We start from the raw sequence: 26,198 nt of genomic DNA on the forward strand, positions 1-26,198 counted from the left end.
TTTTCTCCCTTGATAATTTTGGGGTTAATGGGCACATTTGAAATGTTAAGAAAATGTCTTAAGTGTTGGATACATCATCCCCATTCACCAGATTGTTTCTTTCATGGCTCAGAATTGAGAGATCATCTGGTTTCCTATTTCCCATCTTTATTCTGCTACTGTTAGGTACAGAAAAATATAAAAAGCCGGAATAAGTAAAAGCTGTTCCCTTTGGGATTCTTCATGCTAATCTCCACAGTATTATTTTCAGTGTTCTGGAAAGTTCTGTGCCTTTTGATATAGATACTGTACATAGATAATGTAAATTGTTGCCTGTTGTTCAAATCTTGCCGTCTGTTTTTTTCCTGCCTTTGTTCCTGGTTTTTCCAGTTAACTCTTTTTGATATGTGCTGATGTTTAATAAATAAATATCGAGCTAGATTTTTTGCTAGCCAAACTGAGTGGCTTGTGTGCTCACTCTCATTTGGATAGAGGGAATGACCGGGAATGTGCTGGATACAAACTAAACAGGAAATTCCCCACAGTAATTTCCAACAATAAGCATGCGCGCCAATGGCTGGTCACAAACTGGTGAGATTACAAACAAACAAACTGGTGAGATTACTTCCTGCTACCCATTTTGGCTCCCAAGATGCTGTCTACTAGCTCAATCTATTTTTATTTTCCAAAGCGGTAGTCACCCATAGTGTTTATATTCTCAGAATGTCTCTGGGAACTGGGGTGTATGCAGAACCCATTGGCCTTGGGGAAATAAAAATGGTGGTTGGGGCTGGTGTTCTGCTTTGCTACAAGCCGGCTTCCCATTTATTTATTTAATTAAAATGCTCTAATAATTATGGCCACACATGAAATGGGAGATGCTTAGTTTTGAGCTTGAAACAAAACATCTCACCTGAGGTATTTCATCAAAGAAAGTCTGAGTTGGTACTTGCTGACAGAACAAACTCAGACCAGTTCTGTGTTCCACTGAAACTAAACCAAAAACATTTTGGCCATAGGAAACAATGGAAACACACCCACACACGCAAAAGGCTTTGTGCTCCCCTCTTTTCCTTCCTTTTCACCTCAGAATCACAAGAATAGATAAGAGAGCAGTTTATGTCAAGTGCTACCAGTGAGACAGCTTGCAGAAAAATTGGCTGAGAATTTTCCTTCTTTAATATAATACTGTATTCATCTTTTAATATTATTGAAAACTGCTATTATAGAAGCATTTGTTTCATCCTCCTTGAATTCACATAGAAGTGCACCCCTCTTCTTTTGCCTGGGAAAATGCTAATTGATGGGATATGAAGAGAGATAATAGTTTTTTGAAAAAGAATAAACAACATTAACACAATAATAGCAGAAATAAAATTACTTTGCCTTCCCTTCCTTCTTCTTATTAGCCTGCCTACCCTCAACAAGAGAGCCAGTTTGGGGTAGTGATCAAGGCACCAGGCTAGAAACTGGGAGATGGTGAGTTCTAGTCCCACTTTAGGCATAAAGCCAGCTGAGTGACCTTGCGCCAGTCACTCTCCCTCAGCCCTATGAAGCAGGCAATGGCAAGCAAGTTCTGAAATCTTGCCAAGAAAACTGCAGGCAAGTTGTTCAGGCAGTCGCCAGGAGTCAAAGGCTGACTTGAAGGCACCAACCCCCACCCCACCCCTCAACAAACTTTCCAGTCTCATAGAGTCTTCATTTGAAAAATACTTTTTCCTTTGCATTGAAATTTTTTCTTTAAAAAATCATGTCTTCATGTCTCCAGTTTAGGAACCACTGTTCTAGGCAGTCAGGCAGTGGCACAAAGAGCAGGACGATAACCAGATCCAGAATGGATGCCACAATGGGAAAAGGGAACAAGAGACATATAACAGTTGAAAACTGTTCGGTACCCCTGAAGCCACATCCTGTGGCTTTAGGAGGAATGCAACCCATCTTGATGTCATCTTCAAAGATTATTCTCCATTGAAGGAAGGACAGATAGAAGGACAATCCCATTACACAGCCTACAATTACCTTTCTTTAAAGAATAGTGCATTATTAACATATCACTATCAGCAGTGAAACCTCTTCTTGTGATTAATTTTGTACAACACCAAATGTAAGCTTGTGGGCAGAAGCTGTGTCAGCTCACGGAATAAGCAATGGCATTCCTCTTCCCTCTCCAGTCTGCCTACCACCAGTGCTCATAAGCTGCTCCTGAGAATCCCTTTTATTAGTGAGAAATTTGGAGTCTTAAATCTCTCTATAGGTGAGGTGAATGTAAGGTAAATACATAGCATTGCTTCCTCAATTTTTCCTTACAATCCTATGAAGTAGCCTGGTTTGAGAGAGCGTCTGATCCAAAATCCCCAAGAAACTTAACTTCCATGGGTGAACTTGAACTTGAACCTAGGTCTTCTCAGTCTCTGGACACTTTCTTGCTAGTAAGTTGTAGTATCGCTCAAGCACTCCTGTGTCTATGTAACAAGAATAGAGACAGGTTTGTATGGCCACAGTGGCTGGCTAATGCTATAATGGTGCTACAGCTCTCTTGTGAGAGAATGGTCTGAATTCTACCTGGCTGTATTTGTACCGCACTGAATCACACACCTAAGTAAGCACATTTCAAACTATACAAGCATTTTTAACTATGGGTACATCTGCTTTACAAACATACATTTCAAATCATTAATGTTCATGGCTTCAAATAAGGGATTTTTAGAAATGGCTCACTATTCATTTATTCATTTATTTATTTATATGCATAGATTGTAAACATGCCTGACTCCAAATGATTCAAGGTGCTTAACATAATTTAAAAAACTGGAACAATAAAAAGAAACAAATGATATGCATCCAGAAAGACCATATACAATACAGGTAGTCCTTGGGTTACAACCATTCGTTCAGTGACCATTCAAAGTTTTAATGGTGCTGAACAAATGGTAGTTATGACGATTCCTTGTAGTTCCAGCAGTCACAGCATTCCTGCAGTCACGTGATTGTGATCCAGGCACTTGGCATTCGGCTCATGATTACAGCATTGCATCGCAGCAAGCTCTGGTCACCTGATTGCGATTTCCGACGTTACCTGCCAGCTTCCCACAAAGTCAATGGGGAAGTTAGCAGGAAGTCAGAAGTCATGGTCACATGAGGTCCTCGCTTAATGACAGCAACCGGGATTGCTGGAACTGGTGTCACTAAACGACAGTCACATGTCTCACTTTACAACTGCATCACTTAGTGACAGCAATTCCAGTCCCAATTGCCATCATAAGTCAAGGACTACCTGTAGAGCCAAATGATACTAAACAAAATCTTACAGGGCTCACCTACCATCCTGTCCCAAGGCTCAGAAAAATAGCCAGGTTTTCAGTGCCTTACAGAACATCAGGGTGGGAGCCACATGGATCTCTGGGGGAATACTGCAAGTATCATGACAGAGAAAATATGCCTCCAAGGTCCTGATAGATGACATGGTTTAACAGAGGGGATCTGAAGCACACCCATTTTGTCAGATCGTACTGGATATACAGAAATAATAAAGAGGGTTGGTCCCTCAAGTAACCAGGCACTATTCCTTGAAGGGCTTTATAGGTGGTAAATTGAATTGCACTTGAATTGCACTTGGAAGCCAACTGGCAACCAGTGCAGCTCACGGAACATTGGTGTGACATGAGTATACCGTGGCATGCTAATTACTGCCTATGCTGCCACATTCTGGACCAACTGTAGCTTCGAAATGGTTTTCAAGGGCAGAGCCATATAGAGCACAATGCAGTAGTACATTCATAAGGTGGTACACTTAAAATATCTCCCTTCCTCTTTCCAGACCAGAGTTTAAGATAGAGTGAAGGATACGGTCCAGATAAAAAAGTGCTTAAGCCTTGCTTGCATGAATTTAGCCTTAGAATAAGTGAGTAACAATCTGGAGGGCCTCCCAATCCAGGAACAGGCACAACTAGCACATTAGATGGATTTGTGTGAAGACCCTCTGGGCAACAGCTGCTATCTGCTCCCTGAGCAGGAGTTGTAAATCCAGGACAACCCCCAGATTGCACATTCATTCTGAAGGGAGAATACTGCCTTACCCAAGACTAGAGATGGAAGCTCCCCAGGATCAAATTCACACAGCCTCTAGACACTGGGACAGAACATTTGACAGCAACACTTGGATGCCCGGGATCAAGAAGTACAACTGAACAGTATCAGCATATTGATGATACTGAAACCTGAAGCAATGCTTGACCTCAAGCAGTGGTTTCATGAAGATGTTGAACAGGAAGGGGAAAGTGTCAAGCCTCTACATCATGCAACAAATGTTACATGTGGATTTGACAGTTCTCCCCATAACAGCACCAACTGAAACCAACCACAGAGAGAGGACAACCACTGTAACATGGCATCCTCCACACTCAGTGCCTACAGCTGGTCCAGGATACTGTGACTGATGGCATCAAAAGCCACTGAGAGATGAAGGAGCACAAGAATAGATGCACCACCCTATATCAGCTCCGCCAAATTTCATCAACAAGTGCGACCACTGCCATCTCAGTACAATTAACCTTTACTAGGGTTGCCAGACCTGGGCTACAAAAATCTGGTCACCCACTAGAAGGCAGAAAAGATATTCAGACAATATTAACTCTTCGCTGACATCTAGGAATCATCCAGGTTTTTGCATCCTAGATCTGGTAATCCTACAAATTCAAGAATGGTGTGTTCTGAATGTAAACTGGTGGTAGGTAGGCAGTCATTTGGTTTCCTATATTAGCTGATGCCCAGAAACTTAAATCAGTTGTACTGACTGGTCTAGGCTCAGGTTGATAATACAATTTTGGCAGCAGAGTTCCGGGAACCTTAGTCTTTCATTCAAGAAACAACCAACCAACCAATGTACTATCTGAATGTTAAATAATTGCATGAATCTGTATAGCATGCAAGGCTGCTAGACAGTTTTCAGCAAGAAAAGCAAAAGCAAATTGGTTGTTCAAAACTTACCATATTTAACAGGGCCATCTCTACTAGCAGCATGGATCAGCATTAACGCAAGCATTCTAGGCTTGTGCACCAGCATGACTGCCTTGATGTATTGGAAATTGAGCATTGCCTCCCTAACAAGTACCACCTGAGGTGTGATGAGGTCCCCAAAATGCCTCCAAAAGTTGCCAGCTATTTCTAATTTTAAATGGGACAGAAGAATACTTTTGGAAACTTGAGGATTAATTATAGTGAGTTTAACTAACGTGATGCGATTTTAATTCTTTTAAACGTAGATTTAATTTTGTCCCAGCCTACTTTTTAAAAAGTAAAAAGGACCTGACACACCCTCAGACGGAAAAAAGTTGTGCAGGCCTGCCCTAGAGCGAAGCGGGCTGTGACTTGGCTATCTCAGAATTATGCTTTCGTAACTAACTCCCGGGGTGAAAGCAAAACACCACTTCCTCCTCTATTTGTAATATACTTTTCAGGAGTACTTTGATGTATGATTTACACCCATGATTTATTTAAATAAACTAATTCATTTGCATGTGGGACTCTCGACACAAATTCTGCATGTGCCCACAGTTTGTTCAGAGGCAGCAGCTGACATTGCAAATGTCCCTCTGAACGAAATACAGTACAACAAATACCAGCCCTCTGGCCTGCTGGACTCCGCACCGCAGGACAGCGTTTCGGGGGGCTGCGCTACGGCGATCAGCTTTCCCGCGGAAGGTCCCTTTCCTCCCGCAAGGCTACGCTTCGGCTTTCCTGCCCGGGTCGATCGCCCTCGTTTTTCGGGTGCGAAATCCCGATTCCGGTCCATCGGGCGGGCACGAGTGGCCAACCCGACCCGTGGGGTGAGTTTGCGGTGCGAGGAGCCCAGCAGCGTCGGACGCGGTGGAAGGCGTCGTAGGCACGCAGCGCCGGTCTTTGCGGCTTGCCAAGGGGCGGCAGAAGCCGGCACAGGGGCGGGAGACTCAGGGGCCACTTCCTGGCGTGGACAGCGGCTCATTCACGGGCCAAACTCCGGCACCTTTCGGAGCCGGCGCCTTTCGTTTTCGTTTTCCTGAAGGACAGCGAGCAGCGCCCGGGCGGGGGGAAGGGCTCGTGGGGAATCGGGTAGGAGCCTGCAGGCATCTGGACGATCCCGGCCCCGGGTTCTCCTTGCAATGCAGGTAAGGGCGGGGGAGTGGGGAGCGGCAGGCGCTGTGCCCCCTCGATCCTCCCGGGCTCTCCCTGCCTTGCGTTTGCCTTCCTGCCCCAGCGCCGTAGATTCCCGCACGGCTACAATCCTCCTCTCGCTTAAGGCACGTCCATCGCAAGGTCCGGCCCCTTCGGTCCAGCTGCCGCCGCCTTTTCGCCAGGCGGCTTCCCCGACCCGCGCATCGCCCTCCTTGGACTTCATATGGGCTGGAAATCATGGGATGAAGAATAAAGAGAGGCATGTGGAGGGCAGCGTCTGGGCCTGGGTACGTCCCCCGCTTTGGAAGCCATTGGCTTCTCTGGGCTAGGCTGAATCCGCTGAAATCATTTTTCTGATGGTTTAAAAGAAAGTCATTTCAGACTGGACGAAGCCTGGAATTCCCCCAACCTTTCACAAGAAAAAGGAGACATTAAGCAGCTGATAGTTTTTCTTTGAAAAACAGTGTTTTGTTGAACAGAATTAATCCGGGAGGGAGTTAATGAGCTGTTTCAAATGGAAAAATAGTGAGCTGAAACTTAACACTTTGGATCGCTTATTCTAAGGCTAAATTCATGCAAGCGAGGCTTAAGCACTTTTTTTTATCTGAACCTTTGCTCTATCTTATCCTGTACTCTATCTTAAACCCTGGTCTAGAAAGTGGGAGGGAGATATTTTAAGCGTACATTTTCAACCAGCCTTCCCTAACCTGGGGTCCTCAGTTGTGCTGCAGTGATTCCCAATCAGCATTACTTTGGGGTATGTTGACTGGGGATTATGGGTATTGTGCTATAACACAAATGGTGGTGCCTGATTGAGAAAATTTACTTCAGACCAGGAGTGGGCAACTTTATTCCCTCCATGTGTTCCCTTTCTTGCCCAGTTAGCACTCTGTTTTAGTCTAGACCAGTGTTTTTCAGCCTTGGCAACGTTAAGATGTGTGGACTTCCATGCTGGCTGGGGAATTCTGGGAGTTGAAAGTCCACACATGTTAACGTTGCCAAGGCTGAAAAACACTGGTCTAGATCATGGGGGTTATACATTCCTGTATCAGAAGCTTCAGAAGCCTTACCTTTTGCAAGTCAAAAGATATTTCTCCACAAACAGAGAAAGAGAGGGATAACTGAACATTATCTGTGGGAACACTTGTTTAAACGAAGTATTATTGTTGCTAACACAGAGATGATATGCTGCTCTTTGTTTTAAAAGAAAGATCTTTGGAAATCATTTATTTATTTGCATACAGGCATGCATGCATGAATTAATATACTGCTTGGCAAGACTTAGAGCAATTTACAGTCAAATTAAAAGTATGTGCTTGTATTGATATAGATATATATATATAAAATGTCAAATGAGTAAAAATGGCACCCCATGCTCCATACCATTATAACTAAAGTACTGAAAATGATTTTTTTTTAAACACCTACCAAAACAAAACTGAAATGAAAACATGTAGGCATCTTTCACTTTTATTTTCTCTGTAGTCTGGTGTTTAAGAATGAATCTGAAACTTTTTTTTACAGTAAATTTGTATAAGATGTTTGTGTAGCGCTAAAACAGTTACAGCTGCAAAATCAACAGTGAGTCTTGTGATACGATGCAGAGTAATTTGTTTATTATGGCATCTACATTCACGGATTCGAGTTTATTTCATCAAACATTTAGTGAACTCTAGCCTTTGAAAACTTAGCTCTTTATTAATTTGTGAGTTTTAACAATCTCAAAAAACTCTGGTGTGTTTTCTACAGCTGCTTTCTTTCCAGATTTCAGGAGTGTCTGCAGAGTATGATCAAAGAAATCAAGATGGTGGCTTCAATGGTGAGATGTGACACACATAAAAATTAGGTGGAGCTTCGGTCTCACCATCACAGCCACTATCCTGACTTTTTCTTTTTTTTACCACACTTTGGAGACATCTCTGCCAGGTGTTTCGTTTGTTTGTTTATTTAACTTCCCAGACTCAACAGCCCTGGAATTTAGTGGTGATCTCCCTTGCAAACACTAACCAATTCCAGCTTAGTTACCTGAGTGCTGCCATTTGATATGCTTAATCTCAGCTCCTAATTACTATGTTTTTGGGGAAAGCATCTTGCATTTAAATGTATCCCCTTGTGGAGGGTGCGGAATAGGGACAGGAACTTTTCAGACACACACACACAGAATTCTTCTCTATTTACAGTGATATTTAATATGTACTATGGGCTTAGCTTAACAAGCTACACATATGCACTTCAATGTAGATCATTTCAAACAGAGCTTTTTATAGCGTTGTACCTGTTTCTCTGTCTCCTGATGCTCCCTTCTGTGCTTTCACTTCTGGACTTCCTTCTATATGAGGGTGGAAAGAAAAACGACTCTTTTCTGAGCTTCTTGGATTCCGAACTTCTTTGCCAATCTTTGGTCTGTTCTTCCAAAAGCATACAGTAGTCTTTTCCAGCAGCCAGTTTGCTCAGCAGATCTCTCTGCCTCTTGTCCTGCCTGCCCCTGCTGTCTCTCCAACTGCAGATTCCTCCTCCTTGATACACACAGTATTGCCAGTGCACCGTGTACAAAAATGACTCTAGGAATGCCCAACAACCTCTTCCTTCGTTACTTAATGCTTCTGCCCTTTTATATGTCTACATCTAGAAGGCAGATGTGCCTGCATCTAGGTGTTTTAATCAGTCAGGAAGCTTCTTGGGTCTACTGTATGTGACACTGAGCCAGATTTTGATCCACCTTGAGGGCATTGTATTATTCTGTCCATCAGGACAACTCGTCCTGCCACATCACTGCATAAGGATTGATGCATGTATTCTAGTATATCTACATAAGGGTACCATGAGGGTCATTACTTCATTCCCTGAATTAGAAGAGGCACGCACACACACACAAAGGATGGTGAACAGCAAGCTCATAGAGAGTTTCCAGAATGATTGGAAATTTCACTCCAGTGTGGTCTAGGTGGTCAGTCTGGTTTGTGGGAATTGGTTGTTTTTTTTTTCCTAGGATGAGACACTTAGACTTTGGTGGGTTATGGTGAGTAGTTTGCTTAGAAGGGCAAAACAGCAGCAGCTTAGCTCTGATGAAGGGGCCTGGTGATGCCAGCCGAGCATGAGGTGGGGTGCCACTTTCCTCTGCCTGGAAAGCCAAAAAGGGAGTGGGACGATTTCCTGTCCCTGGAAACATACTTCCTATAGCCACCCCTTACTTATGTGGAACTGGCTGTTGCTAGTTTAAATAACCCTCCTTCAATAGTTGGAATACATCTGTGCACGTTCCACTGTTCACATATAAAGATACAAGCTGCTCAGAATGAACAGTCAACATTGTTTTCTACACAATTGTGATCAAATTGTGTGCATTCTAATAGCTCAGCTCCTGCTAGGAACAGAGGCCTCTTACTCCCTTTTATCCCATCCTTCCTCTGTGTAATTGTTCCATTTCATCTGCATAGCAATCCTGGGATGTGGTTTAGCTTTGGAGACAATTGTTGATCTAAATTCTCCCATGAAGAGTAAGGGAAATTTTAGACCTGGGTCTCTCCTATCTATCCACCAGACTTTCTGCTGAAGCATATTGGCTCTCTGGTTCTAGTTACTTTACAGAGGTTTTCCTTCATAGATTCTCATTTATCTGGCTTCTAGGCAGTACATAGTGACAGAAGCGGCACTAGGGAAATACAGCTGATTTTCTGTAGGGAATCTATACTGCTTTAATATTTTTCTCCTCCCTTAAGGTTGAAGTGGCAGCTAGCTCTTTGACTCCTGTGGCCACATCAGCTTTGCCCTTGCCATTGCATCCCACTTCAGAGGCTTCAGTACGGTTGCTCTATGATGGACAAATCTGCACATTGCCAGGCCGACTCAGTGAGTAGAAGAGGTATTATTTAAGGCAGCTTTCCAAAGGTGGTTCTCCAAAGTCTTGGGTGTGTGCTCTACAGGCTTCTCCAAGCAGGGCCATTGAATTGTAATTTTTAACGTGACATTAAGCAGAAGGATTACATATACATTTTCTTATTAACTATATTTAATTAATTTATTTTCATTTTGATTACATTTAATTTAAATCCAGTTTAAATTTTAGCTTGGTTCTCCTACTTTTGGAGTGCAAAAGTACTTCTGTAGTCAAACAATCGTGGCTTAGAAAATGTTACCTGCCCCTAATTTAAGGACCAACACTGTACAAATTAGGTGTGTTTGGACTGCAACTCCTAGTATTCCCCAACTACAGTTATAGTCCAACACATCTTGAGTTGTAGTCCATCAGATTTGGAAAAGAAAAGGCATTGCCTATAGTTGGTGGGAGTTCTAGTCTGATATATCTTGAGGACATCTGGTTGAGGAAATCGGGACTCGATGATATTGAGTAAATGATCAGTTAGCTGAACCTGGTATAAAGTTGCTTCCTATCACAGAAAGAATTTTTTTTTAATCACCTTTTGGAAATTTATCATGACCTATCTTTAAAACTACTGGAGAGTAGTATTAGTGGGAAGGAATGAGTTGTATTAATAATTGCTGAGATGTCCTTTACTTGCTTTCTGAGACATTTTATGCTTTTTCAAAACAAGCAAACAAACAAACAAACAAAAAAAGCAAAAAACTGACTGCGTAAGTTGTAGGTGGTCTTCTTATGTTAATCTACATGTAACTGGTTTGATTTCAGGAATCCAACCCTTTCTATGGAGCAAAGATGATGTGATTCACTGGCTAAGATGGGCTGAAAAAGAATATTCACTCAGGAAATCCGATGACAGTAACTTTGAAATGAATGGAAAAGCCCTTTGCATTCTCACCAAGGACGATTTCAAATTTCGGGCTCCTAATTCAGGTTAGAGGTGTTGCCCTCATTGGTCAAAGCTGTGTGTGTCTGCATTCTTATCTCAGGGTTATCCCATGTAGCAAGTATAAATGAGGAATACCTCAAAGACTATGAAGTCTCGGATCTCCTTTGAAACAGATGTGCCTTCCAAATTGTCTTTTGTAGACAAGTCCTTGTTGGTTGAACCAACACCCATGGAATGAGCAGCATTACAATGTGACATGTCTGTGATGGAAATAACCAGTTTACTCCAGTGGCTGTTTGATCACTTCATGTTAGTACACTTTTCAAAAGGTCTTTCCCTAGAGCAGGAAATAACAAATTAATCTACACTGAATGGGCTAAATGCCTTGCAAATTTTAACAGAAGATTTCCGATTCCCACAAATGTGTGCAAGGGAACTATATTTCTGGTTTGCAAAAGTTGGGAATACCCAAAGTTGAGCAGCAGATGCGGGGGGGGGGGGGTCTTCCAAGAAGAAATGGCATCATTTTTGTCACCAGTTGGTATTGATACAAATGCAGTGGGACTGGTATTTCTGTGTCTTTTTTCACAGGAGATGTGTTGTATGAATTACTCCAATACATAAAGACCCAGAGAAAAGCCCTTGTATGTAGCCCTCTCTTTAATATTCCCTTTTGGGATACAAAGCACACCCTGACCCAGAGCACTGCAGAAGGTGAGTGCTGTGGAACAGTGGTTATATGTGTCAGGATAGATAATCTTTGGCTCACATTTTGGGCCAGTACATGCACAGGAGGATACACAGGCAAAATGCATGCTGATCCTCCAGATGGTTCCATATACAATCCTCAGCAGGTCATTTCCTAGACTAGGAATTACCTCTTCCTGAGATCTTGAAGTGTTACTGCTCATTAGTGTATTGGTTACCATACTCACAGTATCCAAATGCCATCAAGTTTGTGTCGACTCTGTCCCCAAACTGGTCCCTCAGGTCTTGGTACACCCATCACTGCTATAATTGAGTCAATCCACCTTGCTGATGGTCATCCTCTTTTTTTTCCTTCCATCTTTTCCAACATTAGAAATTTCTCAAGAGAGCTGATATTTTGCATAATGTATTCAAAATATAATCTGAGCCTGGTCATGCCTCAAGTGGGAACTCTGGATTGATTTGTTCAATGAGCCATTTGTTTGTATTCTTGACTATCTGTGGTATTCTCAGGAGTCTTCTCCAACACCATCGGAGCAGCTTTTAGGAACTCAGTTGAAACTACAGTACAGAAGACAAAACATTCCTCCACATAACTTTATAATTTAAAGATGTGATTCAAAAGGAAAAAGAGGTGGGGAGGAAAGATGAAAACAAACACGCTCAGCCACCACTTCTTCAAATTAGCTTGAAGGGAAGGAATTCACAGAGAGAAGAACCTCAAGAGAGTTTCTCTTTCAGCAGAGCAACAAGTGGCTCCTGCTATTTGTCTTTTCACTGTTACATCCAGTTAGGATGGCATTAGCGTAAGCAAACTAGTGGTCTGACTCAGAATCAGTTGAATCTATCTGTCTGTCTGCTGCCTGTCTGTCTGTCTACCTACTCACTTAAGTAAATGAAGAATGGATCTCTATCATAGGCTTTTCCAAAAATGTTCAAGAAATGGTCTAGGCATGGGTAGCCTGGAACAAACCTGATAGGGGTTTTCTACAAATAAAAAAGTTATGACTGAACAAACTTCAAAGATGACCATGTTCATAGCAAGACAGTTTAATGTATCTGACTGCAGCACCTTTTGTTGCATCAATTTCCAGTTGATTCAGTGTAGATCTGCCTTTCCCAACCTGGTATTTTTCAGATGGCTATATTTAGTGGGCTCCAGATTGGGGATGGCTAGCTTAGGAAAGGGCAGAAGCTCTGTTTTGAATCTCCCCATCTGGTCTCTTCTCACAGGTCCCAAATGCGACCCAGAAGATTTCCCAGTTAAGGCCCCTGCATTGCCTTCAGAACGGATGTTCACCATGACTAGTCATGCAGGCTACTTGGATCCATCTCAGTCTTCCACCAAGACTCTTTATACTCCTGGGGTGACCCCTCTTGCTTATTGCAACCCAGAGATCAGTCACAGGGGAAATGTTTGCTCTTCTCCTGTAAAATCAACTGCCCCAATCAGTGATAAAATAGCAGGTAAGTGTAATGTCTCAAGATCTGTTACTCTTTTGCTACACAGTTGTCAAGAATGCTTACCTGTGTTTGTATATCAAGAGCACTTGCTGAACATGTCCCACTCATGTTAACAGCACAGATTTGGCACCATGTGAATCCAACTGTATTCACTGCTTAGCAATTGCCACCTGCAAACGCATCCTACGGCTCTCCTTAACAGTGATGCAGCGGAGTAGGAGATAATTCATGTTACCTTCACTTGAATAACATTTCTTTCAATGTAACTAATTCTCAGACTGCAGGTTACTTTTGGATTACATCTACCAGCTCCTCTCTGACAGCCGGTATGAATCATTTATCAGATGGGAAGACAAAGAAACCAAGATCTTTCGGGTTGTAGATCCCAATGGTCTTGCTGGACTCTGGGGAAAACACAAGGTACTAAATAAGATGATCATTCTAAGCTCCATAAATAGAGATTAATTTCTGTTTAGCTGTGCTGACTAGGAATTCTGGGAGTAGCTCTCTCAGCATACCTGGAGGGCACCAATTTGTGTATCTCCTGTAGTCCCCCAATATTATTTCGAGATAATTTAACAAAGTTACATACCCTATGTGTGGATAAATGTGCCTCTTCCTTTGCCATAACCTTGGTCAGCCTTGCTAAAAGCAGGGCTGGGAATATCTTGCTCCTGATCTCATAATGAGCTATGGCCAGTTGCAATATTCCAACAGTAGTGGTTCCAGTCTTTTCCAGCCTGGCTCTGGTAGTGTTAAAGTGCAACTTCCATCATCTGGGGCTTGAGGCGTTGTGATTTTAGGCCATTTAGAAGGATTTAGATCAGTGTTTCTCAACCTTGGCACCTTTAAGATGGGTGGACTTCAACTCCCAGAATTCTGGGTGGCTAGGGAATTCTGGGAGTTGAAGTCCACTCATCTTAACTGGCTTGGGGAATTCTGGGCCATCTTAAAGGTGCCAAGGTTGAGAAAGACTGATTTAGATTAAGGGAGGGTGTGTAAGATGTTTTGATACAGTCCGGACCAAATGGAGTACATATACGTATTTATTATATTTCTATCTTGACTTTCCTTGCATGCACTGGGATTCCTCATTTAATCCTCAGAATAACTTGGTATGATAGGTTGGGCTGAAATATCATGATTGGCCCAGAGTCACCTTGAGACTGAATGGGGACTTGAATCTGGGTTTCATGGGTCTTAGTCTGCTATCTTGATCACTATACCACGCTGGGTCCCTTTTACATTGTTTTAATTCCAAATTAATTCGTAAAGCTAGTAGCTGCTTAACTGCATTTAAAACAAAGCCTTTGTTTAATCATAGAGTAAGAGATAATTTGTATGCTGCCCAGGGTCCCCCTCCAGGGGAGATGGGCAGCATAGAAATTTAATAAACAAACAAACAAATAAAAACTTTGTAATCTTACTTGTATTGCAAAGGAAATTGGAAGCTTCTTTCTGTTTCTTTTTTTCTTCTGCACTTTTGTCTTTCTTTTCTCTCTGTTTTTCTTCCTTCATTTTCTTTATCCTGTATTAGTTTGTGTTAGTTTTTATTCTCTCTGTAAACTTTTTAGTAAAACATGCAAAAAAAATAAAAAATAAAACAAAGCCTTTGTTGGCATTTATGTTTGGAGGAATAATTCCCAGCCTACCTCCACTGAAAGGGCTGTGCACACAGTTCCTTGACAGCCCTTTTCTAATTCAGACTACTGCAATGATAAGCAAGAGAAAGCAAACTGATGTTTTTACAGTCACAATTTTTACACAATTTTCAGAACCGAAGGAATATGACATATGAGAAGATGTCAAGAGCTTTGAGGCATTACTATAAACTCAACATCATCAAAAAGGAAACTGGACAGAAATTGTTATTCAGGTGAGGTCAAGATGGGTCCCTAAGCCCTTCCCCCGCATTTCCCATTGTGTACCCTCTCACAGTCCTTGGGAGAGCCTGTTCAGTAGCTGCTACCATCCACTCTTAGAGAAAAATCCTCTCTGCACCTTTACTCAGGAGGAAGAGAGTAAAAAAAACAATTCTCTCAGCTTGTTTGTCCTGTCAGTAGCTTAACGGAATGGCTGAGATGCGTGAAAGTCTGTTTCTTGCCGGTATGGCTGGACTGATGCCAGAAACGAGAAGATGATACAAATCTTTCGTTACATAGATTAAGGATATGGAACTAAATTGAGAATTAAAAACAGTGGGAGAAGGGGAAAAAGAAAAGGTAACTCCTAGAAGCTTTAACTCAGCAGGAATCTTTCAGGTAGAGCCACACTCCATAATTGCAGTAGAACAAAAAGCACAGCTCAGATCAGTCCATAAAAGAAATGTTAGAAAGGATCCTAAACTGCATCTAGTTCCACATTTCAACAGATGGCTATTTTCTTCTGATCCTCCAACCCTCCTCTGGGTTGAAGTGCTTTTCCTTACCTGGTAGAAGCTAGTCTGAGAAGAGATGCCCTCTCCTCTTAGAATGTAAAGCAAAAGAATAAAGAAAACATGGAATTCCTCCATCCTCTTTCTAAAGCCGTTCTGATGGAGAGAACCTTCCTGCTCCTGCTTGGTTGCTCAGAGTTGAAGTTTTCCAGACTTTGCTGAACTTTGCCCATGGGGTTGAGTCAGGGGGTTAACAGTATGGGTGGCTCTGGCATCTTGATAGGAAGGGTGTGATGTGTTTGTATGTTGCTGTTTTTCCTGGTTGCTGTGAGCTGCCTAAACAAACAAACAAACAAATTTGATTAACAAGTTTAAGTATGGAGTTCTTGGTGCTCTCTAAGCTTGGTTGTTTGTAGACTTGACTGTAGACATTTCGTTATCTGACTAGATAGCATCATCAGTGCTAGTGAGTGTGGGGTTTGCTCCCTCTTTATATACAGTAGCTTGCCCTGCCAGTGTTGGTGGGGGTGTGGTTTTCTCCTTGGCAGTTCCTTGATTAGTGGTTGGTTGATTGTTTGCCTGGTGTTAATCCCTGCTTATCTGGGTGTTGGCTGTTGACGGTGATATGTTCTGGTCTTTGTATTTCCTTCTTAGCTTTTTTATTGTCTCTTTTGAATGCTATGTAAATGTGGTTTCTCTCTCTGTGTCTGTTGATGACTGGTTTGTCTGAATGCCAAGCTTATTTGTTTTTATTTATTTATACATCACATTTACATAGCCACCCTTCTCAGCTTCCAGGAATTCCCTAGCATTTTTTGGATTTATTTTATTTTATTTTAGTTTATTTATCTTACCTTACCTTACCTTACCTTACCTTACCTTACCTTACCTTACCTTACCTTACCTTACCTTACCTTATCTTACCTTATCTTACCTTACCTCACCTCACCTCACCTCATCTAATTTGTATGCCGCCCATCTCCCCCAATGGGTGACCTTGGGTGGCTTATTTAGCTTGGTCTAGGATGCTCACAGTTGCCCAGTTGAAACTATGGTTGAGTCTCTCCATGTGTTGTGAGATTAAGGAGTTTTCATTGTGTCTTCTGACTGCTAGTTGGTGTTCATGGATGTACTCTGCTAGTCTTCTGCCTGTATGTCCTACATAGTTGCTGTTATAGTTCTTACATTGTATGTTGGAAATGACTCCTGTTTTTTCTTCTTGGGCTACTGGGTCTTTTGGTTTACTTAAGATATTTTGGAGGGCTTTAGTTGGTTTGTGTGCTACGGAGATGCCGTGTGGTTGTAATAGTCTGTTGGTTGTTTCTGAGGTGTTTCTGATGTATGGCAGTGTTACCCTTTTCATAGCTTGTGTTGGTTGTGCTGTAGTGGGTTGAGGGGTCAGGCACTTTTTGATAAAATTGCATGGGTATCCATTTTGTTGGAAGATGTTGTACAGGCAGTCTGTTTCCTTTTTCTGGTTTGCTGCAGTGCATTTTTACCCATCTGAATAATTTTCTTATACAGCTCCTCTTGTGGGAGGATGGATCTAGGTGTTTAAGGTTTAAGTGTGACTGATAACTCTTTTGAACTTCTTGGGATGTTTTTTTTCCTCCTTCATTACAACTTTATTCTTTGAACCCTGGAAAATCTGGGGCATGACCCCTTGTGAACAAAGTGAATTACAGCTGCATTGTAATACTTGAGCTTGTAACTGTAAGCTGTTCTGTGCAAGTAAGAAATGGGACTAGTAGCACACTTTTGATCCAAATGCTTTTCAGAACTCAGGAGTAAATGTGGATTTTTATAATATAATTGTAATCTTGGAGTAATGAGGCTTAGCTGGAATCTCATATAACTAAGAAAGATTCAGGGCACTTGATGTGAAACACGTGTTCACAATGTGTTCAGAAAGCAATGGTTGTATTCTGGGGTAGAAAGTGAGTCCACACTAAATATAAATGATCCAATACATCAAACTATTTTTACTTCAAATATGAAAACCTGGTTTAGCACTTGATCTAACTCTTTTTCTCTTTTTACTATGGTTTGCTTTTTGCTTTTGTTTTGCTTCTGTTTACAGGAACTGTTACCAAGTATAAGGCATAATTGTAAAATGTAGGTAGTCCTCAGGTTACAACCATTCGTTCAGTGACTGTTCAAAGTTACGATGGTGCTGAATAAGTGGTATTTATGTCCAGCCCTTGAAGTTCTGACTGTTGCAGCACCCTGTGATTCCGCGATCACAATTTGGACGCTTGGCAACCGGCTCTCACTTGTGACAGTTGCAGAATCCCGCAGTCGCATGATCACCATTTGCAACCTTTCCTGCCGGCTTCCCACAAAGTCAATGGGGAAGCTGACAGGGAAGGTCACAAGTTGCTCTCATAAGTCGCTCCTGCTCCCAGAACTTTTTTTCCCACTAAGGGAGTACGAGATCCACCACAGGACAGCACCCACTCCTGCCTGTACTCTGCAGTATCCCCCCCACCCAGCTTCAGTATCATTGGGCCACAGTATCCTCCCACCCACCCACACTTGTGCTGCAGCACCCACCTGCATGCCTGCCCGCACTCTCTAGCACTCACCCCCCTGCCTGGCCGTGCTTGTGCCAGGCTGCAGCACCCACCTGCATGTCTGCTTACACTCTGCAGCAGACCCACATGCCTGCTGTGCTTGTGTTGGGTCACACCACCCATCTCCCTGTTCACCTGCACTCACACCCAGTACCCTCTCCACCTGCTGCACTCCGTAGCACTCACCTGCCCACCAGCCTGCTTGCAAGCTGCCTAAAGGAAAGGTTTGTTGTGACTGGGTCTTGCAACTTCCTGCTGACTTCCCCATTGACTTTGCTTGTTGGAAGCCGGCAGGAAGTTGCAAGTCATGGTCACATGAAATCCCTGCATAACAACCCATGATCCTCACTTAAGATCCTCGTTTAACAATGGCAGCCAGGAGCGATGAGGTCTTTAGTGATGGAAATTCCGGTCGCAATTACCAATGTTAAGCGAGGACCACCTGTAAATTAAAGCAATTTAGAAAATGTTTTCTATGCTTTACAAGGAGTTAAGTTTCTTTGCTTTTCATGTAACAAAGCAGGGACATTAGTATATCCAGTGCAGCACTGCCTGACTTGTAGAATTCGCATAATACTTTACTTGATAGGGATCCATCTTCCTCCCTCCCTGAATTATGTGTTTGTGTGTGTGTGTGTATCTGTGTATGTATTACTGAGAGAGAGAGAGAGTTTTGGGTTTTGGATCATCAGAAAAAAAGTTGAATACTTTTTTTTTCATGTTTAATTCCAGATTCCTAAAAATTCCTGGAGAAATAAAACAGTATACAGCAAGTAAATTGGAGTAGTTGAACAATGAAGAACAGAAAGGGGAAGATTGGAAAGTTTTATCAGAAGTCTCACTCTAAATATTTGCCAAGTCATAGTGGCATCAAGAGCTTGTGTTAACCAATAGCAAAATGTTTGATGTCTGTATGAAGCCAGAAAGAAAAAGGCCTCAGGGCATTGTGCATCCTGTAAATGAAATGCAAAGAACTATTCCACAGGACTTCTGCTGTCAAACTGAATAGAAGCATTTGTACAAAACAGAAAGTTCTTATGTTCAAAAACAGAGTCCTCAAATCAGTTCTAGTTCCTCTGCCAATCATGTTGCCGTAGAATTTCTTAGTTATTCTCAAAGATACCCCCTTCCATATAAAAATATCTCATGGGAAATTAAGCAGTTTTTCAACAATAAGAAACAACAACAACAACAAAAACACACATTTGCAAACTGATCAGTGTTTTATGCCAGGAGTGCTAAGGCAGGACCAAAACAGGCAGTCAAATCTGGTTCACCCAGCACACTGAGCTTTGGCTTGTGTAATTATACTTTGTTGGACAGGTTATATAGTAACTTGTTTGGTTCATGCAACAATTAAAACCACATTATGGCTCAGTGCAATGAATTCACATCCATTCTGATTTCTAAAGCATTATTGAACCAGGGTTTACAGGTAGTCTTTGGGTTATGGTGGCAATTGGAAACAGAATTTTCATCTCTAAGCAATGTGGTCAAAAAGTGTGACATCACATGACTGCATTGCTTAGTGACTGCAATCCTGGCAGTCCCAGTTGCTGTCGTAACCCCAGGACTCTGCGGGTCATGAAGTAGGAAGAGGCAGGGGTCCTGGGCAAGAGCACAAGGGAGTGCATGGGTGCCATGGGGGGTGGGGGGTGCTGTGGGCAGGTACTAGGATGTATGGGTAGGCTGGTGGGGGCTGCAAGCGGGCTGGCGGGGGTTGTGGGCAGGCCGGTGAAAGCTGTGGGCATGTGTGCACTACTGAGTGTGGGCAGGCCGGGGGGTGCTACATATTACAAGGTCCCTGGGATGTTGTATGCCGTAGGGGGACTCCTCCGGAGAAAAAGCAGTGGGAGTGACTTATGGGAGTGACTTGTGACCTTCCCTGATGACTTCTCCATTGAGTTCTTGTGGGAAGCTGGCAAGGAATGTTGCAAATGGTTATCATGTGAACACAGCTCACTGCCACGTTGTAATTGCAAGCTGGGCACCCAAGCACCCGGATCGCAATCACATGACTGCAGCGATTCTGCTATGGCCACAACTTTGTGGACTGGTTGTAAGTCCCCCACATTCAGTGCCATTGTAATTTTGAACTGTCGCTGAATGAGTGGTCATAACTTGAGGACTATCTGTATTTGTGAATGAGGCCACTATGTATGCTTCAACAAATTATGATTAAAATAAATTAGGGCTTAATATGTTATGTGAATCCAGATGAAGATTTGCTTGGCAATATGCAATCACTACCAAAGTCAGTTACGGGATTAATTTGCCTACTTTTAAAAATAGAAATAATTTTCTCCTTAGAACTAAGACAACCTGAAACTTACAAACTTAGGTATAAATTGTGTCCTGTAAGTTCTGCTTGATCCTTCCAGCAACTGTTTACTGGCTTCCCATTGCTGTTAGCAGACTTGCTAGGAAAAGGAAGGAAAGCCGGCAAGCAACAGAAAAACTGATTTGTAAAGAAGGGTTTTATGCGGGAGGGAATGGGGCAGAAGTGTGCAGCATCTCCTTATCTCCCAGGCACTCCACTCAAGGTAACTGGGAGAAAGATGTGGGTAAATTAATTGATCACCCATTACAAATCCATCATCTGATGTCACTTTCACAGGTAAAAAGTTTGCCCAGTTCTCTTACAGATAATGTAGGCTGTGTTGTAATCTCACTGAATGCTGATCTACTGCCAACTATTTTTATAGGTCAAAATCAAAGTAATTAATTATATTTAACAAATAAAAACTATTTGTTAAATATAATTAATTACTTTGATTTTGACCTATAAAAGTGGTTGGCCGCAGATCTTGTACTATGAAGTTTCTATTTTGTTTTTACAAGAGACAAATGAAATCTGAGGTAAAATATTCTTTTATTATCCCTGGTACATGAACAAAAATTTCATCCTAGGTATGCACACACAAAACATTATCTTTCATTGGTGGGTTGCAGAAATGTATCAGTGTGTTGATCACTCCAACATGAGAGGAAAGTCTGAGCCAATTTTTTGTTTTTTCTGTTGAGTGCTTCTATTAATCTTTGTCTAACTTCATATCCAAATGGGATAGTTTTCATGTCATGTCATGGCTTTTGACTCTGATTAGGCACGCTGGTTGTGAGCAGTAAGTCTCACTCTACTTGGCATGAAGGTACATTCACAGAAGAGGCAACATCTGTATTAACTGCTTAAGTGTAAGTGGCAGATGCACTGAGATCAGGCCTGCACGACTTGTAGAGGAGAAAGGGCCACATTGATAAATTAAAAATAACTCTGGGCCACAAAGAAATACCTGGTACGCCAATCAGCGGTTTGGTGGCTAGCAGAGCGGCAGCAGGTCTTGAGTTAGCAGCATATGTGAAGCCTGGAGGCACTTGGCAGTGTGTCTTTTGGGGCAGCAATGCCTCTTTTCTGGGGCTGGTGATGTTTAGCAGTGGTGAATTTATTGAGTTTTCAAAAAATGCTGGGCTGCACAAGGCTACTGGGCAGGCCACCTGTGGTCTGTGGGCCATACGTTATGCAGACCTGATTTAGATCTCCCTTGATGCTGAATTGCACTGCTGATATATAGAGAGACATTGTCTTTGGTTTATTCTGCTAAATTCAGGGACTAGTTCAATTTTGGAGATTAATGACCATGCACTTTGGACCACGTGCTAGGAAGTACTAGTAAAGGGTTAAATTTTAGGTGGGTTCTTTGTGGTGGAGCACCCTTACTGATTTACTTTGCACACTTTCACAGAGAGCCCTGTCCTCCCTAGCCAGGACTCTTCAAAAAATCTGAGGCTTCCAACTTCACATAACTCTTTGGCAGCTAGACTTAGACTTGGCTGAAGTCTCTCAGACATATGGCATGACATGACTAGATAAGAAGCTTCACTGCAAGTGAGAATGAAGGCATATTGATTATCCACCATCCATCATGCCCTGCACTTTATGGCCTCGAAGCACAGCAGGTGTTGCATGTTGACATGAACTACCAGTTGAATTTTACTGCAGTATTGATGAAAGAATGTTATCCTCCATTATATTTGAACTGATGCCGCTAGCATTAATTTTGTTTACAGTAACTAGAGAGACATACTTTCTTCGGCTGGTTCATAATCTCAATAACAGTTGAGGAGAGGAGCCACATTTCTTTCTTTCTTTTTTTTTTAATAACTTTATTAAACTTAAAAAAAACAGTAAAAACTAACAAGAACTAATATTAAGAAAAAGAAGAAAAACATTAGAAAAAAAGAATAGTAAAGATCAAGAGTCCAGAAAAAAAGAGAAAACAAAAGATTAAAAAAAAGGATTGACTTCCGACCCTCCTTGCAACAGATATAAGTAACAATATACATTAAATTCTTGCTCTAAATTAACAATATAACTTCCATTATTTCTATTAACCCTTATTTCTAATCATCAAATCCATACAACATAATTTCATTTTTTTCTGTTTCCTGCAAAAAGTCCAAAAAAGGGTTCCAGTTAGCATTAAAATTACACAATGTCTTATTACAAATCAAAGCCGTCAATTTCACCATCTCAGCCAACTCAATCAGCTTCACTATCCAGTTTTCCATTGTAGGTAATGTCTTATCTTTCCACCTCTGTGCCCATAAAAGCCTTGCTGCTGTTTTCATATATAAAAACAAAGTTCCATTAGTTTTTTCCAACTGTTTATCCATCAATCCCAAAAGGAAAGTCTTTGGTTTTGATTGAATATCAATCTTTAAAATCTTCTGTACGCAAATATGTATCTCATTCCAAAGTTTTTTTTGCTTGTATACAAGTCCATCACAGATGATAGAATGTCCCTTCTTGTTCACATTTCCAGCATACATTCGAAGTATTTTTATATGTTTTAGATAATTTTTCTGGCAACAAGTACCAATGATACATCATTTTATAAAAGTTCTCTTTAACGTTATAGCACAATGTAAATTTCAGTCCTTTTTGCCACATATTTTCCCATTTTCCATCTGTATGTTGTAGCCAAAGTTTTTAGCCCATTTTATCATTCAGTCCTTAACTTGTTCATCTTCTGTCTCTAGTTTCAATAAAAGTTTATACATCTTGGCAATAATACGTTCATCATTAGTACTTAATTCTGCTTCAAATTCAGTCTTGCCATATTCAGAATCATAAGTCCCTTTATCCATTTTAAATCTTTCTTGTAATTGTACCTAGGAAAACCATTGACACATGTATCCTGATATCAGTTCCTCTGTCTTTAATTTAAAATCCATTTGAAAAAATTCCAATACGTCAACGTAAATTAACCATTTATGTTTAGTTATCATTTCTCTCCTGTGAAAAGGTTCTTGTGGTGACAACCATAAAGGAAACTTTGGAGACAACCTAGGTTTATATCTGTTCCATATTCTCAGTATGGCACATTTAATAAAATATCTTTAAAATCTACTTTAACGTTATCATACCATAAATAGCCATGCCACCCAAAACTTAGGTCATGCCCCTCTAGTTCCAATGACCTATTTCTCAAAGTCACCCACTCTTTCATCCAAACCAAACAAGCTGCAAAATACAACTTCAAATCCAGGAGACCTAAAACTCCCCTTTCTTTATCATCTTGTAAAATTTATTCTTAATTCATGGTTTTTTGCCTTGCCACACAAATTTAGATGCCTTGCCATTGTTTAAATGGAATATCAGTTGTTACACTGGGGCAAAAAAGTATTTAGTCAGCCACCAATTGTGCAAGTTCTCCCACTTAAAAAGATGAGAGAGGCCTGTAATTTTCATCATAGGTACACCTCAACTATGAGAGACAAAATGAGAAACAAAATCCAGAAAATCACATTGTCTGATTTTTAAAGAATTTATTTGCAAATCATGGTGGAAAATAAGTATTTGGTCACCTACAGACAAGCAAGATGTCTGGCTCTCACAGACCTGTAACTACTTCTTTAAGAGGCTCCTCTGTCCTCCACTCATTACCTGTAGTAATGGCACCTGTTTGACCTTGTTATCGGTATAAAAGACACCTGTCCACAACCTCAAACAGTCACACTCCAAACTCCACTATGGCCAAGACCAAAGAGCTGTCGAAGGACACCAGAAACAAAATTGTAGATCTGCACCAGGCTGGGAAGACTGAATCTGCAATAGGCAAGCAGCTTGGTGTGAAGAAATCAACTGTGGGAGCAATAATTAGAAAATGGAAGACATACAAGACCACTGATAATCTCCCTCGATCTGGGGCTCCATGCAAGATCTCACCCTGTGGGGTCAAAATGATCACAAGAATGGTGAGCAAAAATCCCAGAACCACATGGGGGGACCTAGTGAATGACCTGCAGAGGGCCGGGGCCAAAGTAACAAAGGCTACTATCAGTAACACACTACGCTGCCAGGGACTCAAATCCTGCAGTGCCAGATGTGTCCCCCTGCTTAAGCCAGTACATGTCTGGGCCCATCTGAAGTTTGCTAGAGAGCATTTGGATGATCCAGAAGAGGATTGGGAGAATGTCAGATGAAACCAAAGTAGAACGTTTTGGTCTAAACTCAACTTGTGGTGTTTGGAGGAGAGAGAATGCTGAGTTGCATCCAAAGAACACCATACCTACTGTGAAGCATGGGGGTGGAAACATCATGCTTTGAGGCTGTTTTTCTGCAAAGGGACCAGGAAAACTGATCCGTGTAAAGGAAAGAATGAATGGGGCCATGTAGCGTGAGATTTTGAGTGAACACCTCCTTCCATCAGCAAGGGCATTGAAGATGAAACGTGGCTGGGTCTTTCAGCATGACAATGATCCCAAACACACCACCCGGGCAACGAAGGAGTGGCTTCGTAAGAAGCATTTCAAGGTCCTGGAGTGGCCTAGCCAGTCTCCAGATCTCAACCCCATGGAAAACCTTTGGAGGGAGTTGAAAGTCCGTGTTGCCCAGCGACAGCCCCAAAACATCACTGCTCCAGAGGAGATCTGCATGGAGGAATGGGCCAGAATACCAGCAACAGTGTGTGAAAACCTTGTGAAGACTTACAGAAAATGTTTGACCTCTGTCATTGCCAATAAAGGATATATAACAAAGTATTGAGATGAACTTTTGATATTGACCAAATACTTATTTTCCACCATGATTTGCAAATAAATTCTTTAAAAATCAGACAATGTGATTTTCTGGATTTATTTTTCCCCATTTTGTCTCTCATAGTTGAAGTATACCTATGATGAAAATTACAGGCCTCTCTCATCTTTTTAAGTGGGAGAACTTGCACAATTGCTGGCTGACTAAATACTTTTTTGCCCCACTGTATAACAGGTATTGTTTGAAACAAAAATAAAATTCTAGGTAAAACATTCAACTTAATTACAGAAATTCTTCCCAGCAATGACAATTGTAATTTTTCCCATCTTAACATATCTTTTTAAATTTAATTCCAAGTCTTAACATAATTGTTTTGAAACAACATACAATTACTATTTGTCAAATTCACCCCCAAATACTTAACCTTTATTTCAATCTTAAAACCCGTTTTGTTCATCAATTCTTGTTCTTGTATCCTTATATTTTTCATTAACATTTTAGTCTTTTGTTTATTAATTTTAAAACCAGCCAAAACACCAAATTCTTTCAATCTTTTCATTAAAGCTTTGATCCCCTTCAAGGGGTCCTCCAGCACCAACACCAAATCATCTGCAAAGGCTCTCAACTTATAGGTATCTTTCTTATTTTTATGCCCCTTATCTTCTCATCTCCCCTTCTGTCTCTATTCAAAACTTCCAAAACTAAAATAAACAACAGGGGAGACAGTGGGCAATCTTGTCTCGTTCCCTTTTGTATCTCACATGATTTAGTTAAGTCTCCATTCACAATAATTTGTGCTTTCTGTGATGTATAAATTGATTTCACTCCTTTTATAAAGTTCTCTACGAAGTCCATATCTTCCAAAACTTTGAACATAAAAGGCCATTTTAAATTGTCAAAAGCTTTCTCTGCATTCAAAAAATTTAATACAGCTTATTTTTCATTATGCTGTTCCAAATATTCTATAATGTCCAACACTGTTCTAACATTATATTTTAATTTTGGGGGGGGTAAAAATCCACACTGATCTTTATGAATACATTCTTGTAATATAACTTTCAATCTATCTACTAAGATCGTTGTGAACAACTTATAATCATTATTCAGTAATGATATTGGTCTATAATTTTTAGTTAGATTCAAAT

The 26,198-nt window shown here is 41.3% G+C and overlaps 1 protein-coding gene and 1 long non-coding RNA gene across 2 annotated transcripts; one reads left to right on the plus strand and one right to left on the minus strand.

Moving 5' to 3' along the window:
- The first annotated feature begins 5,959 nt into the window (after positions 1-5,959).
- ETV7 (ETS variant transcription factor 7) lies at positions 5,960-19,631 on the plus strand. The gene is made up of 9 exons (XM_025163255.2): positions 5,960-6,122; positions 6,255-6,416; positions 9,849-9,978; positions 10,778-10,942; positions 11,490-11,612; positions 12,840-13,073; positions 13,348-13,490; positions 14,846-14,946; positions 18,750-19,631. The coding sequence occupies exons 1-9, from the start codon at positions 6,117-6,119 to the stop codon at positions 18,802-18,804; spliced, it is 1,119 nt and encodes a 372-aa protein (XP_025019023.1). The 5' UTR covers positions 5,960-6,116; the 3' UTR covers positions 18,805-19,631.
- On the minus strand, positions 10,805-15,821 carry LOC148214208 (uncharacterized). The gene is made up of 4 exons (XR_015798446.1): positions 15,499-15,821; positions 14,498-14,636; positions 13,134-13,474; positions 10,805-12,167 (listed from the first exon to the last, which is right to left on the minus strand). It is a non-coding gene; the product is annotated as an uncharacterized LOC148214208 (long non-coding RNA).
- Positions 19,632-26,198: the final 6,567 nt, after the last annotated feature.

This window comes from Python bivittatus, unplaced genomic scaffold, assembly GCF_059951505.1.
Source record: "Python bivittatus isolate LINGU-HERP-01145 unplaced genomic scaffold, Pbiv_v1 ctg000700_np1212, whole genome shotgun sequence".
Taxonomy (NCBI): Eukaryota; Metazoa; Chordata; class Lepidosauria; order Squamata; family Pythonidae; genus Python; species Python bivittatus.

Coding starts and splice junctions, on each gene's coding strand:
- ETV7 (XM_025163255.2), top strand. Junction 10,943..11,489: donor ATTTCGGGCTCCTAATTCAG/GTTAGAGGTGTT, acceptor CTTTTTTCACAG/GAGATGTGTTGTATGAATTA. Junction 14,947..18,749: donor GGACAGAAATTGTTATTCAG/GTGAGGTCAAGA, acceptor GTTTAATTCCAG/ATTCCTAAAAATTCCTGGAG.